The sequence below is a fragment of the Antennarius striatus genome, chromosome 18 (assembly GCF_040054535.1).
Source record: "Antennarius striatus isolate MH-2024 chromosome 18, ASM4005453v1, whole genome shotgun sequence".
Classification (NCBI taxonomy): Eukaryota; Metazoa; Chordata; class Actinopteri; order Lophiiformes; family Antennariidae; genus Antennarius; species Antennarius striatus.
Window position 1 is genome coordinate 18,730,490 of NC_090793.1, and position 23,154 is coordinate 18,753,643.

Sequence of the window (23,154 nt, forward strand, 5' to 3'; positions counted from 1 at the left end):
GCTGCGCGGCAAGATAGTTTCAGGTTCAAGTTTCATTCTGTGCAGTTTGTATGTTCTCCCTGCGTCTTAGTGGGCTCTATCTGGGTTGTCCGGCTCCCTCCCACCTCCAAAAAGCATGCACTTCAGGTGAATGGGTCGGTCTCAAATTGTCCGTAGGTGTGAGTGTGTGCATGCGTGTCTTTCATGTGGCTCAGCGGTGCACCGGCATGCACTCTGCCTCCAAATCTGCTGGGAAACGCTCTAGCAACCCCTCAACATGCAATAAATAATAATGCAATGGGAGTCAATTCCTGAGTTACACAACAAGGGGGTACCGCAAATACTGAGACGTCAACTGACGTTCAAACTGCCATCAAAGACTTTACCTTGATGTTTTTATTATTCTCGCCCTAAGCCCGATGATTTGCTCCAGCAACGCCTTTGATTTGATGTTTCATCAAATTAACATGAAACATTGTTTGAACATTTAAGACAAAGAAAACTTTTAGCTCCAGTGAAACGACTTTGTGTCAGTGTGTGCACACAGTATCCATGTGCAAACACACATGACCGAACATTTGTTTTTTATGTGACTCTTAGGAATAGCTACGAGGACTGTCAGGCTGCAGCTGATTGGCTGCAATCGCAGACAGATGTACGACCCACTGTGGGAATCGTGTGCGGTTCAGGCCTGGGGGGGCTCGCAGATATGGTTGAGGACCCTCAGATCTTCAAGTACAGCGACATTCCCAACTTCCCACAGAGCACAGGTATGCGCAGAATCCAAGTGTCTGGGAAAATACAGCTGTTATCGTGTTTGTGTGTGCTTGAGAGTGCTCATTGTGCGTTTGTATTTCAGTGCATGGTCATGCAGGACAGCTGGTGTTTGGGACGCTAAAAGGGAAGTCATGTGTTTGCATGCAGGGGAGGTTCCACTTCTACGAGGGGTACTCCCTTCACAAGGTGAGTAGGTAAAAAAAACAACTGCACCAATCAGGTAAACAAATGCCATTCAAAGTATTGTGTCGTGCACAATTGCTATCCCTGATACTAACAGTCCCTTTGCATTGTGGGACGTTACAAACACGCCTTTCCCTTTTCCTTGTCCAGGTCACGCTGCCCATACGCGTCTTCAAGCTCCTTGGCGTGGAGACAATGATCATGACCAATGCAGCTGGAGGCCTCAACGACGACTACAAGGTGGGAGACATAATGATGATCATCGACCACATCAACTTCCCAGGGTTTGCTGGAAACAACCCACTATTTGGACCAAACGATGAAAGGTAGTGGAGTAGAGTTTCCTTCAGGATCAATAAGGTATCTGTTGGGTTGTTTGTCCGTCTGTTGGCTAATCTGGACACAACACGCCTCTTACCCGTCAGGTTCGGCCCCCGCTTCCCCTGCATGTCTGACGCCTATGATCGAAAGCTGCGAGACCTGACCATCGATGTGGCGTGTGAGTTGGACTACAATCACATCCTGCGTGAGGGGGTGTACTGCGTCGTGGGAGGTCCGTCCTTCGAAACCACCACAGAGTCTCGCATTCTGCACCAGCTCGGTGGTGACGCTGTCGGTGAGTGTGTGTCCTTCCCTCACACACACATTTCTACTTGTTTCAGTGGAGTTTTGTAGCTGTACCTCAAACTTTAAGTGTTCATACTTAATGGAGGATTTTTTTCTTCATTTCATCAATGAAACATATTAATAATGATAACAGTAAAATCATGATGATGATAATAATAATAATAATAATAATAATAATAATAATAATAATAATAATAATAATAATAATAATAATAATAATAATAATAATAATAATAATAATACTCTTAGACGTATTCTGTTGACCGAAAATTAGCTGGCAATTATTTTTTACTGAAGAAAACATTGAAAACATGTCGTTTTTAAATCATTAGTCTTTAAAACCACTGTACAGTATAACCAAAGAGAAGCAGAAGAATACATGCATGCACACACAGGCACACGCGCACACACACACACACACACACGCGCACACACACACACACACACACACGCATACAGAACAAACACTAGATCGGGCCTATCATCCAGCTTCTCTCGTCTTTGTCCTGGCTGCAGGGATGAGTACGGTCCCCGAGGTGATTGTCGCCCGTCACGCTGGGATGCGTTGCTTAGCCCTGTCGCTGATCACCAACATGGTAGTGATGGACTACGACAGCGAGCAAAGGGCCAACCACGAGGAAGTCTTGGAAACAGGAAGGCAGAGAGCCGAACAACTGCAGAATCTGGTGTCGAACGTGGTGGGCCGGATGGATTAAGACTAACAACTGATACTGAGCCTGGGACTAACTGCTATAGCTGTACCTGTAGCTTTACTATTTGTTCATTGTTCTAAATTTAGTTTGTTCGAACGTATAAACATGACAGTGTTTTCTGAAACAATCTGAGGAAATGGGTCACTTGGGATATTTACCATATTTTCCAGAAGCCACTGAGTTGTCTGTTATATTTTACTGGTACTCTCTAAAAAAAACTGTTTGACTGTGGTTCTGATTACAATAAAATACCTCAACTTGAAAATAATCTGGTTTTAATTGTGCTGTATATTTGGTAAAATACAATATCATATCCTATTCTGTTGAGACTGCTGACTCACAGTGATTAGTAAACTCCACATACACAATGAATGAACACAATACACAATGAAAGGCAGTTATTTCAAGAGGTAAAATGAATTGGAAGTGGAACATTTTTAGAAGGCTTGTCAGATCCCCTAAGACAATGTCAGTCTCCAGCTCACTTGTGCAGCTCTGCCAAGAGCAGCCCTAACATGTCGGCATCTGTTACTTCTGGTGTGATTTGTGGTTAGACTGGAATTATCCTGTTGCGTCAGTGGAACGTCCTCGTTCAAAAGCTGCTTTCATCATCCCGTTTGAAGGATTTCTTCCTATATGGTGGAAAATTACAAAATAATCGTGTTCTTTGATTTCTTGAAACAAGCATGAATTTATGTCGTTTTATGCAAACCTCTTCCTGTAGGTGGCCAGAAATTAACAAAATGATAATACTGTAGTATATAGAAGGATTAAGCATTTCAATACAATTGTGGAACTTGACATATTTTAAACACACCTATCTATCTTTGCATATTCTGGATTGTTGACTATCTTTTTAATGGTGTGCTTTAAATCTTTCCAAACTCAGTTTTGTGTCCAGCACCTTAGGAAGTGGACTGATCTTGTTAATGTTTTTTTTCTATGGTGTTGAAAAACCTATAATACCATTTTTTCTACAATATTCCTTATGGTGACAAAGGTCTGAAAACAATTCACTGCATGAGTTTGTTTGTTTTTTGCAATGACATCTCTCAAATTTATAACTTGGTTGTTTAATTTTAAGTTCTACTGATCCAGTCCATCCTGTTGTAATGAACACTCACCTGTTAGAAAATAACCCTAGAGTGAAGGTGTGTCAGTATAATGTGTACTTTTAGGTGTAATTTGAATGTGAATTTAATGACGAGGGAGGTTAGAAGAAATGACAGAGGGGTAAAATAAACTTGATGGCAAATGGGAAGCAGAAACAAAGAAGAGTGAGATCAGTTCTAGGCCTGATTTTACAGGTTATTTGCAGTCTATTCATTCTACAGATCCGTCTGGTCATTTTAGTCTTCAAGCTCTCCCTCTGACAAGCTCTGCTCACACCTTTACAGCCTTCCAATTATTTCTGGAAGCACGACTTTAAACTGCAGCTTCCTGCCCTCATGAAACAGTTGGATTCTTTGGAATGCTTGGAGAACTTGCAGTAACGTCCAGTTTGGAAATCTTTAAGAGATTTATGGGACAGATGTGACAGATTAAGAGACATTGAGCATCATCTGTATTGTTGTTCATTTTTATCATTTGACTTTATTGTTTTGTGGGTTGATATTCTGTTGATCTGCAATGTCAAATTTAATATTTCAGTTAATGAATACACGGTTACAATGAGCAGAGCTCACACAGGCACTTTAGGCAGCCGGGTGGCCCTCTGGGGTCCTTAAAGAAGGCGCCGGCAATTGTACCACATTCAGTATATAATGATAGCCTGCGACGTGCAGTGAAGTGGCTAATGCTCACATGGCTCTTTCCCATTGCCTTTGAAGTAAAGGAATAATTAAAAACTCATGCATGCCTGGAATCCATTTATTACATCCAAGTGTGCAACGTATGGATCCAACACAGACGTTTTCTCAGTGACTCAAAAGGAAACTAAAGCTGTTTCTGTTTAAACTCAGGATCAGGATGGAATGAAAAAAATGTTGAATAGAGGTTGGTGGATATTTAATTTAAATTTTTTTTTATTATTTAGGACTTCAATAATTCTTTGATGAATATGATTCATAATTCCTTCTTCATTTAAATTATTTATATAAATAAAAATAAAAGTAAAAATAAACATAAAAATTTAATTAAAATTATTATTTAGAACTTCAATCATTCTCTGATGAACATAGTATACTGAATACAAAGAACACAAGTTTCTGTTCAAGAACAGACGTTCTTGTTCTAACTAGAAGGGGGGATCGGAGGGAGTCACCAGTCTCGGGAGAGTCCGGTCATTTTGGGGGTGTTGAAGTCAAGAGAGACGGTATGTGTGATGCTGCAGGTGAGATGAGATCTGAAAATCATAATGGTTTGAGGTTTTATCAGTAACTCTTCCACTTATCATCCATGCTTACCTCCCTATTTCTTTCCTACCCCCCCCCCTCCCTACTGTCTGCTGGTTCCCACTGTCTTAGCCAAAACATATTCATTGCCACTTGCCATCTTCCTCCTCAGCCTCATTCACAAAGAAGAAGGGTGAAGAAAAGAGTTTCCATGACACTCAGACTCGAGTGTTTAGAGCCTTTCGAGGTTGTGAGAAATTTCTGAGCTATCTTTTTTCAGCTAATGACTGGCTTTAGATATCAGAACATACTGTACTGACTGGTGCATGAAGGAGAAGGACAGCCGAGTCAGCACAAACTGACATCAATAAACTTACTTTCTGGTTTGAGACTGATAAACCTTGGGGGGGTCGTGCAGCTGCTGGATCTACACAGGGATGTTAAAACATGTAAATGATGACTGACACAGGAATGTGTTGGAAAAGTGTCAGTTCAGCTCCCATGAGAGATCGTTCATTGAAAACCCTCCTGAGATGATAAATTAAAGGCAATGACATGTTATTCTGTAGTTACAAACACCAAATACAAAATTCAATAATATCCAACACAACTATTGTGTAAGTAACGCATCTAAAGTGTTATTTTTGCAATAATGGTAAAAAAAATATATCATTTATTTGGCAACTTCAACACATTAACCTCTTCTTTCTGCAGAGAAGCTTTACCAACATGGAGCTTCAATAGACTAAACTGACAGAGAAAGAAAAGGCCTCAGGTTCACATCATTCTTGCCTGACAGCTTTTCCAAAACAGTGATAGTTTTTGACACGCTGCCAAACACACACTCTGCTACTGGTGTACCGGTCTTCAACTATTTTGATTATGGAATAATCAAATGATCTGGTTGGAACAAAAACCAGATCAGCAGGTGTCTAGATGATGACGACCAGATAGATCGAACCGGACGGCAGCAACAGAATGAATGACCTGTAGAAATGTTATCGTTAGAACTCAATGAGAGGTGGTCAAACTGCTGATGTCAGCATCTCATGGATGCTTTAACTTCATGTCATCAGTGTTAAAAATCCTGTTCTTCCAGGAAGTAGCTGCAGACTGGAGTGGCTTGTTGGAAATTTGAAGCTAGACTGCCCTCTGGTGCCGCTTCATTTCTTCATCCACAGGCTTCACTGAAGCTCTGATAACATCTATCAGATTGTTCACTTGCATTAAAACAAAAGTGTTCAACATCAGACTTGATGGTTTGGGGGCCAGACTTCCATTCTGGTACATCTGACGTGGTCTTTGGATGAAGTTTAATTCAATTATAAAGAACTGGTGGAGATGTCTAGGTGGAGATATGTTCACCACTGAGTCATTTTAGATTGACACATGGTCAAAAAATAAAACCTATTAATAAGTCAACTATCAATAACCCCACAGGAATCATGATCATAAATCTATCACAGGTTTTGTGTGGTGTTAGTGACAATTCTCTTTGTGTCAGGTTGGGTTTTAAAAGTTGTAATGCTTGTTTTCGTATAATTTTACAACAAAATAATCAAAAATTAAAATGAATCAAAAATCATTGGATGTAACACTGATTTTGAATACCCAATTACAAGAAATAAGTATCAAATGAAAATGATGAATCTCAAGTAAGATGAGAGATTTTGGAAGACATTGGTATCCGGAAGTACAACTAACATGTGATGTCAAAAAACCGAATGAAACCCGACTGATTGGAATGATCCTTTAATAGAAATCATAACACAGGAAACGAGAGGTAAAGATACATTTGATGTGAAGACTTAACTTTAGTCAGGTAGGTTTTACCAACTCTGACACAACATGGACCTGAATCTGAACGGAAACCCCTGATATGACTTAACGGAAGAGCATTTCTGGGATGATGAAAGTCTTGTGCTTTAACCATCTCAGTCCTGAAATGAAGTAAGGCAAATTTCTACATGAGAAGCTGAGCCAAACTATGATACAAACGGGGATCAATAATCAGGTTATACAGCTAAATGAAGGATCTTTGGGTAATTACTTGCAATTATTGGGGGGGGGGGGTTTCTATATTTTAAAGATACCAACGTGCTGCAAGTCCATTTTCACTTTGAAGGATAATAAGACAGGTATTTTGAAATGATGCAAACATCTCAATGCTCGGTGGATTTTACATAGAAAATATGCATCGAGTCTGACACCCACTGGCGTTTCTGATTTGGTTTTCCGGGTCCGACGCGACCGCCTCAGCTGTAAGTGTGAATGACTTTGTGTCGCTTCAAATGATGCATGAGGATGAAGGTTTTCCCGCACAGCGAGCAGCTATAGGGCCGTTCCCCGCTGTGAGTGCGCTGGTGGACCCTCAGGCTGCTCTGCTGCGTGAATCTCTTCCCACACTGTCCGCAGCCGTATGGCTTCTCGCCCGTGTGCGTCCGGTGGTGTATGCTGAGATGGGACGAGCACTGGAAGTTCTTCCCGCACACCGTGCACCAGAACGCACGCTTCCTCTTGTGGCTCTGCTGGTGCAGCTTGAACTGATGCAAGCGGCCGAACGTCTTCCCGCACTGCGAGCAGACGTAACATCGTGCCATGCCTGGGGGAGGTTTGTGGGTGGTGGAAGGGACAAAGCTTCCTGGTGCGAAACTGTTGCGTGAGGGAGTTACAGCTGGTCTATCTTCAGCTGCAGCGTCCCTCTCGGTGTGTTCGTCAGATTGCCTCAGATGTGCAACATGCAGGGGGTTTCTCTGTAGGAACATCTGCTCCTTCTGTCTCCCTTGCAACAACTGGGTACCCTGAGGCTGGAAGCTGGAGGACGGTGGCCCGTCCTTCTGAAACTCACTGCTGTAGATCCCGTTGCACGGCCTCTGAGAAGTCAGCTGTTGAACGCTAACCGACTTGGAGGCATTCGCAGTCATGTGAGTGTCGGAATGGTCTGGAAAACTGTTGGAATACTCCTCTACTACGCTGGAAAAGTCAGGAAAACCAGCTTCAATTTCATTACCTTCAATTATGGACGACCAGAGTTGATTCTCTCTCTCATTCATGGTAAAGTCAGAAGGGAGTTGAGTCTGCTTCCCTGCAACATGTTGGCATCTATCCTGACCGTATCCAGATCTGTCCTCTCCCTTCTCGGTCTTAACGGTGAACTGAAGCCCGGCGATGTCTCCTGCAAGCTGAACAGAGTTGTACAAGTCGCTGAACTCCGCGTTTTTCTGCCTGGTGACGTCTGAATGACAGTTCTCCACCAGCTGCTGAGTCTCCGGGGCGTTGGCTGCGTTGGAGTATTGTAAGGTAGAAGCTGGAACAATCAGGATGGGGCAGGGGGTTAATTACATCCCCAAAAAAGCACGATTGTTTTTTTAGTTTCTTGCACAAATCCCTGACTGTCAACTCACCAGTTGATCCAGCAGAATCACTGATCCACAGCGTCTCATCTTGACTCTCCTCTTTAATGGTGAAGGAATGTGTAGAGTCTTCAATCTCAGGGAACTACAAACAGATTTACGAAACTCAACCCATTTTATGAGACGACTAATTTAGGGAATTAAACGCCTGAAACTGTTTTCCATTTTATTTTATCTGTTAGTGAAGTCAAGCAAATTTTTAAAAAATGCAACAGCCGGCCAAAATACAGAACAATCGTAACACAACAAATAACAGGTGGCAGAAATACAAATAAAAATCTAAAAGTAAACAAAACATTGTTTACGAACTTTTTTAATTGATCGTAAGATTCAGACCGTTATCACGGCAGATTGGATGATGATGATGCCGCAGTCGTAGCTGATGTGTAGATGGTGGGTTTTTCCCAAATACAACACAGAGCACAGATTTTGCTAACTACTGCAGATTTAAAATGATTAACTCATGACAATAATTTGCACTAAAGACAGTCCCCAATTTATAAACTCAACAGGTTCCGAGAGGCTGTTCATAAGCTGAATTGTTGGTTAGTTGTAATTTATTCAATTTAATCTATGACCAAGAACGGAGTGGGCGAGACAAGGGCAGCATTGTTGAGGAATCTTAACCCATTCCTCCTTCATTCTAAAATTCAGATCTGTTCTTTTAAAATAAATTGTGTCTATGATTGGTTGCTGAGCCATAATGGCTGTTTACCCTAATCCTAAATAACAACAACAAGCAGGTACTGAGGATGTATGTATGTATTTGCACTGACCAATTTAAAATGTTCTTGTGTGAAGTTGCTTTTACAAACAACCTGATGTATTTTGGGGGCTTGTTTGTTTGCAACTGTATTACGGAGAAATATCCAACATCTACATCAGGGGTGTCAAACTTATTATACCAAGGGCCATAACAGCATAAGGGCCAGATGTAACTAACAAATGTAAGTCAATGCAATTTAAAATAATTGTAACTACTCCTTAAATAAGTTAAGTAAGTCAGAATTTATTACTTATTCAATTTTACAAAGATTATAGTTGCACATAAAATATGTTTACTTGTTTCTCTGTTCTAACATAAATCCTTTTAATTTGTCAGGTGATTAAACCTACATAAGTCCATCAATCAAGGATCAAACTATCCAAGTAAATAAAGAAAAATAACATCAATGTTAGAACATTAACTTTGTCCAAGATATCTCTGTTAATGTTAAAATGGGCTTAATTACTGCATTGTGGGAAATGTACTTTTTGGTCAAAGCACACTCTGACCTTTTATGCTCTCGCGGGCCACATAAAATGATGTGGCGGGCCACATCTGGCCCCCGGGCCTTGAATCTGACACATGTGATCTACATATTCCTATTCAAATTGAACTCAGCACAGACCTTAATGTTTCCCGCGGGGGGGTGACAGTCTCTCCCGGCAGCTGTTCCTCTGTCCAGGCAGTTTTCTGGAGAAGAAAAGTCAAGAGCAAAGTGAAAGTCAGTGTTATGACAGAGTGAAAATAGTCCCGTTGTCACAACAACGTTCTGTAAATTCATTCAGGTAAATAAGCAGCACGCTTCCGGTGCTGCCTTCAAAACCGTAGTAAATATGAACACATAACACGTACACAACAATATGTGTAATTTACAGCACACATTCGATTGTGGGGCGTCTTACCGAACCCGCGTTGCAGCTCTGCGTTTTTGTTCTCCATCATTACTAATTTTCTTCTCAGCATCTCATTCTCGCTTTGCTTCCGAGATATTTCGAGATGCAAAAACGCGCATTTGTCATCGACTAGTTTGGATATTTCTGTCACTGCTGCTTTAACCAAAACCTCCATTATTGAAGACAGCTGGCTTTGAAAGGGAATGCACGTCGCCATATTAATTCATTTAGAGTACAAGGTGAGGGAGAATATCATTTAAAGGCGCTAACATGTAAGGCTTCTTTTACAAATTGAGAAAGGTACGCACTAAGAAATTTAGCATCCTTGTGTTTTCAAGCTAGCTAGAAGCTTTTCTTCCGTGTAGCCGAGAATTACCGTAAACACATGAGTAGACGCGCAAGGAAATGAACAGGAGATAAATATGTTCAGTTGGTGTGTGTTAGATCGCATTATAAACGGACATTTTATATATATATTACATTCTATATTACTTTATTACATCATATTTACTATGTGTTATAGTGTGTATTATGTACTTTTTATACAAATACTTATAAAAAATAATTTCCCTTCGGGGATTAATAAAATTGATTTAATCTTAATCTTATTCCATTTACATATCTTTGCAAATCTGTCAAAAATATGTACAAAATAAATTAGTTTCTGTCTGAGTTCCATAAAGCAAAAGTTGAATTGATGTTTATTTCTAGAACGTCAACTGTGTAAATTAGATGTCAAATTTTGAAAGATTTTTTTGTATTTTTGATATATTTGTTTAGAACACAACAACTTAAGCGCTATACAGATACATGTTGATTGATTGAACAAGCCTTTAGCCGCGGAAGAGTGAGGGGATACTTTAGCGTAAATGTTTAATTCAATACTTTTATCCTAATACAAAAATGTTTGACATTTTAAAGCATGTTGCTTTCACCTTACTTGTAAGTGTTTAGTTATATATAACTAAATAAACACTAAACCATTAGGTAATTCAATGATCTAAACCAACATCATTGTGCAGACTTTTGAATCACAACCTTAGACTTCTGATATAAACTGTGCTCAACACTCCCTATTAGCCACTTCTGCTAAATGAAGAACAAAGACAAAGTGTGCATTAGGGCTCACTTCACTTAAATGTACTCTTGGAAAAGAGAAGCTGGAAGAAGAAAGGGACATAAAATGAACGAGTTCAGGACAGATTTAATCAATCATTTATTTACACTGGTCAGTAACAAAAGCAGCAGAGTCTCAGACACAACAACAAACTCACGCACTCAGAACAATTCTGAACAACTTAACGATTTAATGGCTTTTTGTAATACACTTCATATTGAATCCCATTTCGTTAACTCACACAAAAATACCTTCCTCAAAAATAAATATCAAGATACTGACCTAACAAAACAAAGCATCACTTTTCCACACTCCAGTTGTGATGACCCTGTTTATCACTGAGGTATTTCACGTCACCTTTGTTATACAAATCCTGCGTACACACTAATTACGCTCTCTTTATAACAAAAACACTGCTTTTCATTTGTTTTCTCAGATGTGGAACATCAAAATAGAAAAAAACAACACATCAAAAACAGCTCCAAGTTTGAGCTTTAAAAAGTATTTCCTCACTGTATTTTCTTCAAGAGAAAAATAATCATCGCCTCATCCTCAGAGGAACAGAATGTAGACCCACCTGACAGATGTAGCAGAAAAAAATGAAAGAATGGTAGCCTATCAATTTAACGCTGCACAATTCAATAGACATGCTAAATCCTTGCAAGACTGGGATTTCTTGTTAAACTAGTCAAAAATCAACTTATAATATTAATAATTAAAAATGAGCTAAACATATGTGAACAATATTAAGCATCATGAACCCTGTTCCAAATAGAACATTTTGATAAATAAACTTGTTTAAGGGGAAAATAAAGGAACAGTAAAGGAGCAAAAACAGACTTGTTCTATTTCTAACTGAGAAGCCTGGATGAGATAAACTGAAAAAAATTAAAATTTATATATATATATATATATATATATAAAAATATAAACTGAATAAGATATTAACGGCTGCAAACAGACAAGGACGCCTTCTGTTGATTTGGTGAACCGGATCAATGCTGTGACCCAGTATTCTACATGCAGGATGACATGTAATCTCGGCCCCCTCTTCTGATGGAACGGTGTGATTTGGAGTCGAGGGATCATCCCGTGACATCTTTACACCGGTGATTCTGAAACAAATCGAAATGATCAAAGCTTCTCCCACAAGTGGAGCAAATGAAACGATTGGCTCTGCCGGCGTCCTGGACAGCGCTTTTGTCCTCGCAGTCGCCTGAGGCAGTCGTGTTGCGTTCAAACACACCCGCCTCGTGAACCCTGTCGTTCACCAGGAGGCGCTCTTGTGTGATGCATTTATTTGGCAGCTCCATTCCTAAAGTCATATCGGAACTCCTCGACTGCATTCCCATAACAGAATATTGATTATTGGTCATCATTTCTCCATTTTCTCCACGATCAAGGAAAGGCAGAGGCTTGACGGAGGTGGGATATCCCAACGGCTCACTGGACATCCCAGCAGCGGGAGTATGAGGATACTTGACGTCAGGTAAAAGCAGAAAGACATTCGAATTTTGTTCGGCGGCGTCGCTTCTCTTCTCCATCCCAGAACCCCACAGCTGACTCTGGTCGGAGCCACTTTCAGGGCCGGCCTGATTTAAAGTCTGTAAGTCTTCCCCATTTGGCTCCAGCTTCACCATGACTGTCGGCCCACTTCCTGGTTCACTATAGGAGGAGCCTGGAAACAGTTCGCCCACAGCTGGAGGTCCAGCGTTCTGCTCGGCTCCGCTGTTCACCAACACATCCAGACCCTCCCCTGGGAAGAGAACAAAGATCAAGAGGATGAAACAGGAAAATCGTGGTTGGCGATTTCTCTTGTACATTTATATACAGTAGTGGTGCTCGTGTGTTAACTTTATATACCTTTACAACCTTATATTTATATATAACTTTATATTTATACTTATAAAGTTATATATATATATATATGAATATATAACTATATACATATATATTTATATATACTTATATAACTTTATATATAATAATATATGCAGGTGTATATATCTTATAAATATAAGATTTATGTAAGGTATATATCTTATATTCATAAATATAAGATGTATACCTTATATAACTTTATATTGTCTTATACTGTATAGTTAGAATTTTATCTTCAGTTTATTACATTAAAAAATTTTCACATGTTAAACTGCTGAAGGGAGGAGAACTCATTGTACAGAGTTACCGTAAAACATTTTTGGAACAAATGAATGATGATACAGTAATCCCTCGCTTGTTCGCGCTTCAAGATGCGCGGCTTCACTGATGCTGACAGCATCAGTGTGCGCGCTGCGTTCCGAGACTCATGGTTCCTCCTGCGAACTTTTCTTTAACGCTGTTTTAAACAGTCTTTGATAACCCGTGTTCTGTTGTGTGTGTGTGTGTGTGTGTGTGTTGCCCTGAGTTGGCCTATGTGTGTGTGTTCTGCATGTGACCGTTCAAGGAATATCGTGTGTGCCATCCTTGCCCACCATAAGAAACAGCGGGGGGGTAACAAGTCTATAAAAGTGTGAGAAAAGGTAATACAGACACATTTAAATTGCTGTGAATACTAAATACTTGGTCGCTATATCACGGAATTTTGTTTTCCACGGGTGGTTAACCGCGAGTAACGAGGGGTTACTGTAGTAGTTGCAGTTGTAACCAGCTATCCTGATTGGCCGTTACCCTCTCGGTGCGTCTTCATGTGACCTTTCAGGCTGCTCTTCTGATTGAAGCACCTCCCGCAGACGTGGCAGCCGTACGGCTTCTCCCCGGTGTGAATCCGTAAATGTCTTTCCAGGTGTCCGTGGCGCTCGAACACTTTACCACAGTACGAACAGAGGAAGCATTTCTTCGGTTTGATCATCTGGAAAGGCATGTTTCCTCTCTGCTGGTGTGGATTCATGATGGCGTCCGCCGCGCCGTGTAACCCCGAATCCGACGACGCCATGACGCCCTCCGAGGATCCGTACAGGGTTTGAGACGCCATGCTGTCTTTGAGTTCCCCGTACGCTTTGCCTGTGAGGGAGAACGTGCTGCAAGAAAGCTGGACTGGCGTTGACAGAAGCTGAGCTATTCCCTGAAAGGGAGGAACGTTCTGCGTGGAGTTGCTCAGATATTCCTCGCCGCTAAACGGCGGCTTGTTTTGTGTTTGCAGTCTGGACATCCACTGCTGGCCGTCGCCCTCGAATGCAGGTAAGTTCTCACTGAGGGCGTCTCCCGTGTCCGTCGTCCCCTCAGTTCCTCCATAAAACACCGGTTGTTCCACACTCTCCTCTACAGGCTCCGATTTGACGTGTAGAGCCAAAGGAGGGACGTCCTCGCTCCTCTGGACGCCTTCCTCCGGTTGCTGATGGCTCTCTTCCACCGGGCACTGAGTATCGGTGGATGGATTGATCTTTGGGATTTCTTTCTGTTCAGCAACGTGGATCTCGACTGGTCCGTTCTGAACACCTGTTGAAGCAGAGAGAATCACCATTTTATTACTTATACCCACAGGAAGAAGTACAAAAAATCCTTCTATACAGCCTTTGAAAGCTTTGACAGCAGTGGTGGGTCAAATATCATCCACCATAATGCAGGTAAAATTAGATTGATCGATAGATAGAAGATAGATAGATATATACTTTATTAATCCCGGAGGAAATTGCACATATTCACTGCTAAGGCATTACATAATGAATAAATACTGGATTAAAAAAAAAGGAAACACTGACACCGAAGGACATAACACAAGACGTACACTACACTAGCAGACACATGTAGCATTAACAGGACATATACTAAATTATCACTAAAATATAAACAGTATACAATCAAAATAAAATAACAAATAAAAATAAAAAAGTGCAAGTGAAAATTAGCAGGAGGCCCACATGGTGGGTAAGGTACACCCTTCTTACAATGTAAGGCATCACTATCTAATATCACAACATCTAATATCATAACTATTTAATATCATAACTATGTAATATCTAATATTTATTAGGTATTAAAGTTTCAAATGGCGGTATTCTGATGTTTTGACTCAACACTGAATATTTAAGACAAACTTTAAGTTTTTGTCACTTTTACTTCAGTGTGCAGCACTTGATGTGAATAAAGGAGCAGTAACCCTGTTTTGTACTGAGAAATAAAGTTACAACACTTCTTGTGCACATTTTTATTTTGAAGATGTTGTCTATATATCAAAAATATATTATTATTTCCAGAATTCCTTGAAATATTGTAATAGTATTTTATTACTATATCGCCCGCCTCATCTTTCAACGACAGACCTCGACCAGCAAAGATTCAGAACAAAAAAAAAAATACAGAGAAACACTTTTCTACATCAAAAAATGAGAGGAATTTTGGACATCCAATTTTTTCATCGAAGCGGGACATAATGCAGAACCCGACAGTGTCAAAAGCCAGTAATGGGACAAATAAATGGGTCTCATCTGTATAAGAATGGAAGCCACTATGTATTCAATACTGTGATCTACAATCACAATCAAATTAAAAGCACAAACTTCCTGCTGGTAAAGAAACCAGAGCGGTAACTATTTGACTCACATCTGGTGTGGATCTTCATGTGTTCCTTCAGGCTGCAGTTCTGATTGAAGCGTCTCCCGCACGTCTCACACCGATACGGTTTCTCGCCCGTGTGAATCCGTTTGTGCCTCTCCAGGTGTCCGGCACGCTCAAAACACTTCCCGCAGTACGGACAGATGAAGCCTTTCTTAGACATCAGCCTCTTCACCGTCCGTCTGCGCACCACGTTGTAAAGGATCCGATACTGACTGGATGTCAGCAGCCCGCTGCTGAACGGCCCGTTTGAGAAACCCCCAGGGCTCATGTAGGGGGGAGACGGTCTGGTCTCTGCTGACGACTCGGGACGACCCAACAGAGAGTTCTGCCCTGAAGTTAAATAGTCCGAGTCCCTGCCTCCCGGCTCCTGAGTGCGTGTCGACAGTCTCCACGGCGTAGCGTCGTGGTCAAACGACGACAACGGGGGAGGAAGTCCGCCGGTCTCTGCTCTCACTTCCTCCACTGGTTCACTTTTCACCTGCAGCTCAGGTGCCGACAGGCTTGTTTGGTCCGGAGCCATTTCGTGCAAAGTCCTGTCATCGCTGCCACCACCCGGAACATCTGTGGACAAGCAAAAATAAAAGCTTTAGGAGAGTTAACTTCACATCTGAATACCAGGATAAAACTAGTCAGACTTCCTTTTGGTAGTTCAAGAAGCCAGAAAATTTAGATGATTAGGGAAATGTCCCCACTGGTGGAAAGAAGTTGGAATGTTTGAGGGGAAAAATTGAAGAAATCAGTTGGGAGTTGCTCATATTTGGAAGACCTGGTGAAATTTGACTGTATTAAATCCAATGTTTTTTCCTGACCTCCTATTGTTAAGATCTCCTATTGTTAGGCGGACTTCCTGTTAAGAATTTGTAATAACATGTCTGGAAAGAAAAAAAAACCCCCAAAGTGAATAAATAAAGTTCTTTCTCTTGCTTGCTTCTATCAAAACAAAAGGTGATTTTCTTAAATGGAATACTTTACATCTCAATTCTAATTCCAGCAGTCGTTGCTGATCATCAGCTTCCTGTCAAGCTTGTGTTTGTGCCCACCTGTTGAACATCATAAAAACTTCTTTAGCTCCTTTTTAATCCTTTTTAATAATACTGACGCACAGACTTTTTGAAAGCAACATTATTGTAGCAACAAGACTGGAAACAGACCAGGCAGCAATGATGATGATGATGATGTACGTACAGTATATATGAATAAACCAGACTACCCTTATGAATCTGTTCTAGAACTACAAATGAAAGAGATTCAAATCTGATTTGTGCCATATTAAGCAAAAAACAAAACAATGAATTTAGTTTGTTGGCAGAGATTGATCCTATGCCTTGAATCTAAATCTTTGGTATTTCATCGCCAGAATAAAAACTTTGGTAGTGGATCTGAAAGAAGTTAACAGAGTGGGAAACCCATTCATCCAGTCCATCCAGAATATTAAGAAATTAAACTACTAAAAAGAAAGACAGGGAATGCATATAGTGGAGAAAAGATTCTATTTATAATAAAATAATCCTAATATTTTTTTTATTTTATTTTTTAACTTTTCTAGTAATAATCCACACAGGTGACACCTGTGGACCAGTGGAGTCTTCACGGGAGGTGATCGTCCTGCTCCCCGGGGGAAAACGGACCCGGGTCAGAAGGAGGTCACAGAGAAGCCTCCGTGCGCCTCCATCCCTGAACGACCCCCCGTGTCTTCCACCGGTGTGAAACTACGTGAAAACCCCGCGGGTGTCGGTTTACCGTCTCCGCCGTCGTGAACGGGACGCAGGCCGGTTCTCTCCCGCGCTGACCTCAGCTCGGTCTGCATGGCCTCCACGCTCCTCCGCAGCTTCTTGATCTCCTCTTCCCGCTGACACATCTCCACGCGCAGCACCACCATCCCGTCCTCCACCACTTTGGCGATTTCCGCCACGGCCGCTTGAGACATGGCGTCGATGATGGAGGCGATCTGCGCCCGCAGCCCCACGCCGCTCCACATGGTTCCGAACCGGCCCGGCGGATGGAGCGGGCTGGGGGGGGGGGGTCGACGGAGGACGGATCAGGAGCGGAACGGCACAAAGAACCACGATCACAGCCAGACGCTGTCCGGAAGCGAAGACACCAGTACCGTAAAGACACGTAACGCGCGCAAGGCATATTGGGAATACGCGTCTCAATCCTGTTTCTGATTGGGAGCCACTCCAGCGGATTTACGCGTCCTTTACGCACAGCTTTTGAATCCCAGTCGTGACCCCGTGGACCTTTTCTAGTCTGCCTCTGATTGGCTGGACAGGACCGTGACGTTTTTCACGTGATTGGGGTCTCCTCAAGTCGTTTTGTGAGACGTGGAAATGTTGGTGAAGAAATAAGTCTGATTTGTGAGCATCTCTTTTAGGGCGATGGTTCTGATACTTGGCACGTTTCTATCCAAAGTGACAAACAGAACGATCACACTAAAGCACATTTGAATAACAATGACAAGTTGACATTGGAGGGGGTGGGGGGGGTGGGGCAATGTAGGGTCACATGAGAGACAGGCAACCAGTTCATGTCAATCAGCAATAGTGGAAACGGCATCAATTTATATAAACATCTAAAAAACACCCAAAAGAAAATGAGGAGCTACAAAAACGGAGAGAGCTGTAGAGAAATCCTACACCCCCTGACCTCTGGCCTGTGACCCCTGACCCCGCTGCAGGGCCCCCAGTCCAGAGACAGCTGTCAAAGGCCTCAGCTTGGCAGAGACCTTTCAGCATGGCAGAGAATATCCAGGCAGGTTGTAGAGTCGAAAGTAACGAACTCAAAATATTATTTATTACTTTCACCAACTCAGAACTATAAATGATGCTCAGTGAGTCACAGACGAAGTGCATTTAAAGCAAATAATGTTAATATGATCTGGTTCGCCAATAAAAACCTGTAGCCAAAACTTTCATTCTGCACAGACTTACTAAAGGTTTGGGGGTTGTTAAGTTGTTTACACGCTATTTATATTTTCACCAGTTGTTTTTGTTGTTGAGAATTTTTTTGTATTACAGTTTCCCAACAGTACTTTTTTTTCAGTTATTTACATACACTTTTCAAGATGTTTCTGAAAAAAATTCCATTTAATTATAAATGGAATTTTTTGTCCTAATTCTGTCCTGTTTTTTAACTATTTAATAATTAAAAAAAAGAAACATCACAAAATACACTTGACGTCATGAAAAGTAATCAACATTCAGCAATTTGATGACATCCACCTTATTTATTGAAAAGAATCGGTGTGATTCTGGCTCATATTTACTTGGTATCGGCTCAATACCAAAATATTTCACACCTCCTCCTCCTTCTTATTATCATTAGCTCTGTAAAATGTAAATATAACCCATATGCATTTCTATTTTAGCAAATAATTAAAACCCCAAAAGTAAACTTTTGTTTTTGGAAAGTCTAACACAATTTAGGATTTGATCCCAGCTTCACCTTTCAGAAGACCTGGGACATGTTGACCAGTGTGATTGTCAGTGCTTCTTTTGACTTTTTTTTGTAAAACATATGATGACAGACTTTCACTGTGACACTCAAGTCTATCTGACTAGTACTCACTAGTATTCACTAGTACTACTACTAACAATGATAAAAATATAACAACAAACATTAAATTCTCAGGATATGGAATGTAAGGATGGGAAAAATGATCACAGCAGTGGCACAGAGAAAAACAATAATTAACACATTTATTAGTCAATTTAGAGTTTATTGATCTACATTAGATGATCTCATGCAAACTCCATACAGAAGGCCCCATGTGCCCAGGCTGGATATACAGCATTTTCTGTTTCCTTCATTGTTCTTATTGCCCTATAAGTTGACGAGCTAGAGGGTGGGAGGTTGGATGGATGGACAGAACCTTTCAATGCATTCAAGAAACTTAATACAGCATCACAAATAAGGAAAAAACTGTAAAAAAAAATCAACCTTTAAATTTTTAAAAGAAAAATAAATCATGAAATTTCATAAGAAGGAAAATGATCAAAAACCCATCAACCTATAAACTGAATTCGGGGGGGGGGGGGTAAACAGAAATAGAATAAACAGCATATGGACACATTTCTATAAAATAATTTTAGTTTTTTGAATTAGTACAAAAAAATGTTGCCACCAACATTTAAATTGAAGCGAGAATGTCGAGATTGTTCTGTGAACTTCTATTTCAAACATAGAAGTATTCACACACTGAAACACAATGGAAGCAACTTGACAATCATTTAATTACATTCTTCAATATTTGCAAATTCATTGCCCACCCCCACCTCAAATTTATTCAATATGTTCAACCATATTCCTCAAACCAGAATTTATAAAATTCAGCATTGAAACGCCACGTAAACACAGCTGCAGAATAACTATGTGATTCAGTATTTGTTAAACCTGCTGTAAATTACAGTACTTAGAACTAGCCGCTACCATGATCGAGGGAAGTTAACAACAAACAAAATGAACTGCTGGCAGCTATAAATTCCAAGTTTTTAATGCTGAGCAAAATAGCTATTTATAACCTGAATAAACATAATTTAGTCATCCCACAGAGATACCGCCACACAACTTGTACTGTATTTCCAGTATTTTCAAAGATCTTGTTTTTCAAACTGTCAGGAAGTTTATGAATTTGGGAGATTTTCCTTTCTGAAAAATTTGAATTGGCTCTCAAAAAGGTTTGAGAAGCTCACTGCTGGCCCTCAGTTTAGAACCAAAGTATTAGATCAGACACACTGTGATAATTCCTAGAGGTTAATCCCACACTATCGCAATAACAGACAGCAAACAAACGTGTTGCCCCATGATAGAAAGAAAAACCAGTAAATCTGTAAATGAGCCTTCCAAAATATGCAGTAACCTGATCAGAGCAGCTAATAAATATGTATAAATATGTATATGATACCCCCGCCTTGTGCAGGCAACGTGTCCAGGGTGTTCCCTGCCTCTCACCCGTAATCAGCTGGGACAGAATCCAGCAACACCCACGACCCGTGAATGAATGAATAAATGAATGTATATGATAGTCAGCATTGCTGCCATGTTGCCATGGTAATGCTTAGAACCTTCCAAAATATACTGGTAAGGTGACCAATTGTGCAAATTCTCTTCATTAGTGTCAGTGAGAGCTCGGGTCCGGGTGCTACCTTCCTTGCAGATGGATCTCCTGATGTATTTTCAGATTGCTCAGCACCGTGAAACTTTTACCACACTGCCCACAGCTGTAGGGCTTCAGCCCGCTGTGGAACCGCTCGTGTCTCAGACAGTTGTCCTGCCTCGAAAACATCTTGCCGCAGATTTTGCAACTGAACGGTCTCTCGCCCGTGTGCACGCTCTGGTGCGTCTTCAGCCGAGTCTTCTGGGTGAAGGATTTCCCACATTCCAGGCACCTGAACGGTTTGTAAGTTTGGTGGGTGGCTTTGTGCTCTTCCAGCTGAGACAAGCGAAGGAAACCCTTGTTGCAGACAGAGCAGATGAACAGTTTCTGGTTCATCCTCCAAACGCTCATCAGCCTTTTTGCTCTCAGGTTGTTTTTTCCTGAGACATGATCCTCAGCGTTTGTGGTGTCGGTCGTGAACCTCTGTGCACGTCCTGAGGGGAGTGATGATCCAGCGTGTTGCGAATTAGACAGGCAGCTCTGGTCCTGACTAACTACGGCTTGTGAAGCAAGTCTGAACTGTTCATCATGAACAGGTTCTGAAGCGGTGATCCCCACACACACAGGCTGGGCCTCCACCTCTTGTTTGATCGTCAGTCTTAAGGCATCACCTGAGATTTCCACTGTGTCAGGATATAAAGACATATAGGGACTTTGTTTATTAGCAGGGTATTGGTCAGTATGAGGGGGGTAATCTTGTCTTTGCTGCTGCAGAGTAATGGGGCTTTTCTCAAACATACGGCAAGCCGGAGGAGGCCAGACTGGTTCGACTCGCTCTCTGGCCTCGAAGAACATTTCTGTGGATGCAGAATCATCCGTTGTTTCCAGGACAGCAGGTTCATCTGTCAACTCCTGTTTCATCTCTGGCCTTACGTCACAACTCTTCTCCATTCCATGTTGAGGTTTGAAAAGTAGATCAGCAGTCTTTGGTTCTAGATATAACGCCTCTGTTTCATGGTCTGTAACCAAAAGAACAATGAAAGTGATTATGAAACTCATCTGACTGAACAAATGAAAAAGTGACTAACACTCAAAATCACAGGAGATGTGTTTGTACGTACCAGTTTATCATGCAATTCCAGTTAGTGCAGCTGTATAAAAAAAGTTTAATTTCAAAAATTGTTGTGTAATTAAAAAGCGAAATGCAATAAATTGGGAACAGATCACAAAACTTCCTGATATCTTTAACATGTGGAACATCTAGTGAAACTCCTGCTTCACTGCTGACTGTGAGCGTCTGACCATAACCTTTCTTTTTCCACCATTAGCATAGTATTGTGTGACTGCTATGTTTTAAAAGCACTGCATTTATATGATAACTAATTGGAACAGAACATCCCCATGGTTATTTACTAATCCTGACTGCTGGAGGGTGTCCATGTCTGAAAGAACATGACATTAATTTTCAGGACACGAGGGATGAATTCTTCATCAAACCCCTTTGCCAAATTCATATATGAGTTTAATCTGCTCCTCTGTGACTTCTAAGGTCAAAAACTAAATCTACTAATCAAAATACAAATAAAAATGTTGCATTGTTTTTTTTTGTAAATAATACAACTTTACACCTGAAATTATTAGTGAAATATATCACTCATATATGACTGCTGCTCAGGCGAAACATTAATTTCAGGTGTGATCTTTTTGTGATGCTTTTGTACAACTGTCTTACATTTAATTATAATAACAAAAAATAAATACATTGAATTTATTGCCAGGACTTTTTTTGTCAGTAATATAGATTGTGTATGCATCTATGCAGTCTAATAAGACACACATTAAATACACCACATTGGACTTTAAATAATTGTGCACATTTTTTATGAAACTATTAATTTTTTTTAAAAAACTACTTATTTAGTTTGTTTTATTCAGACATGTGATTACAACAGACTTTACCATCTTCATCTCATCTGAAACAACATCAGATGAGAGAAAACATCCACACACAAAAAAAAGGGCTGATAGTGAGAAACAATTTGGCTATTTTATATTTTATTAGTGATTGGAAAGATAACTAAATTAATAAGTCATTTCACTGTCGTTTAACTGTTTTTCCAGCTGAGAGGAATGGATGTTTTAATCATACATGAGGGAGGTCGTCACCTGTCGGGGCTGCCTGACTTCCGGTGACTGTTTGCACCTGTCTGTCCTCTGTAGCTCGACTCTTGGCTGCTTCTTGAGCTTTACAGAGCTCAGCCTCCATTAGCGACAGACTTCTTTTGAGCTCCTGGATCTCGTTTTCCCTCCGACACATCTCCACACGAAGAACCACAGTCCCGTTCTCCACTAGCTTCGTTATTTCGGCAACAGCAGCTTTCGATAACGCATCCATAATGGCTGCGACCTGCGAACCGAAAGAGGAGGGGAAAGACATCCTGACGATAGAAAACGAGTCGCCAACGGAAGATAATTCCAAGTTTTAGCGCACAACTCCTGGCTCTGTGGTGAGGGGAGACGCAGCTTCCCAGCCAGCGGTTTTATTTTGGTTTACTTCCGGGAAAATTAGACAGCGGATATGACGTAGAACGTAACTCCTCCCACAACCCCCTTCCTCCAAATTGATCGAGCTACGTCATTACTCGTGTTCCGTTTTAGTTAATTGATAAAAATATATACTCAACTTCCAGGAAAACGCGTT

General features: G+C 40.9%; 2 protein-coding genes across 2 annotated transcripts; one reads left to right on the forward strand and one right to left on the reverse strand.

Moving 5' to 3' along the window:
• Positions 1-654: 654 nt before the first annotated feature.
• Positions 655-2,412, forward strand: LOC137612427 (purine nucleoside phosphorylase-like). The gene is made up of 5 exons (XM_068340953.1): positions 655-749; positions 839-942; positions 1,090-1,265; positions 1,365-1,555; positions 2,083-2,412. The coding sequence occupies exons 1-5, from the start codon at positions 689-691 to the stop codon at positions 2,280-2,282; spliced, it is 732 nt and encodes a 243-aa protein (XP_068197054.1). The 5' UTR covers positions 655-688; the 3' UTR covers positions 2,283-2,412.
• A 3,936-nt stretch (positions 2,413-6,348) lies between these two features.
• LOC137611779 (zinc finger protein Xfin-like) lies at positions 6,349-23,066 on the reverse strand. The gene is made up of 10 exons (XM_068339873.1): positions 22,620-23,066; positions 20,503-21,472; positions 17,099-17,373; positions 15,344-15,919; positions 13,472-14,239; positions 11,889-12,557; positions 9,694-9,888; positions 9,417-9,481; positions 8,017-8,110; positions 6,349-7,919 (listed from the first exon to the last, which is right to left on the reverse strand). The coding sequence occupies exons 1-10, from the start codon at positions 22,888-22,890 to the stop codon at positions 6,868-6,870; spliced, it is 4,935 nt and encodes a 1,644-aa protein (XP_068195974.1). The 5' UTR covers positions 22,891-23,066; the 3' UTR covers positions 6,349-6,867.
• Positions 23,067-23,154: the final 88 nt, after the last annotated feature.

What these genes read in the sequence shown, in the direction of transcription:
- LOC137612427 (XM_068340953.1), top strand. Translation starts at nt 689, where the DNA reads ATGGTTGAGGACCCTCAGATCTTCAAGTACAGCGACATTCCCAACTTC. An exon ending in AGGGGTACTCCCTTCACAAG is followed by an intron (nt 943 to 1,089) that starts GTGAGTAGGTAA and finishes TTCCTTGTCCAG; the next exon opens with GTCACGCTGCCCATACGCGT. An exon ending in GCTCGGTGGTGACGCTGTCG is followed by an intron (nt 1,556 to 2,082) that starts GTGAGTGTGTGT and finishes TCCTGGCTGCAG; the next exon opens with GGATGAGTACGGTCCCCGAG.
- LOC137611779 (XM_068339873.1), bottom strand. Translation starts at nt 22,890, where the DNA reads ATGTCTTTCCCCTCCTCTTTCGGTTCGCAGGTCGCAGCCATTATGGAT. An exon ending in AAGTCAGGCAGCCCCGACAG is followed by an intron (nt 21,473 to 22,619) that starts GTGACGACCTCC and finishes TTTTGGTTACAG; the next exon opens with ACCATGAAACAGAGGCGTTA. An exon ending in CATGAAGATCCACACCAGAT is followed by an intron (nt 14,240 to 15,343) that starts GTGAGTCAAATA and finishes CTGCTTCAACAG; the next exon opens with GTGTTCAGAACGGACCAGTC.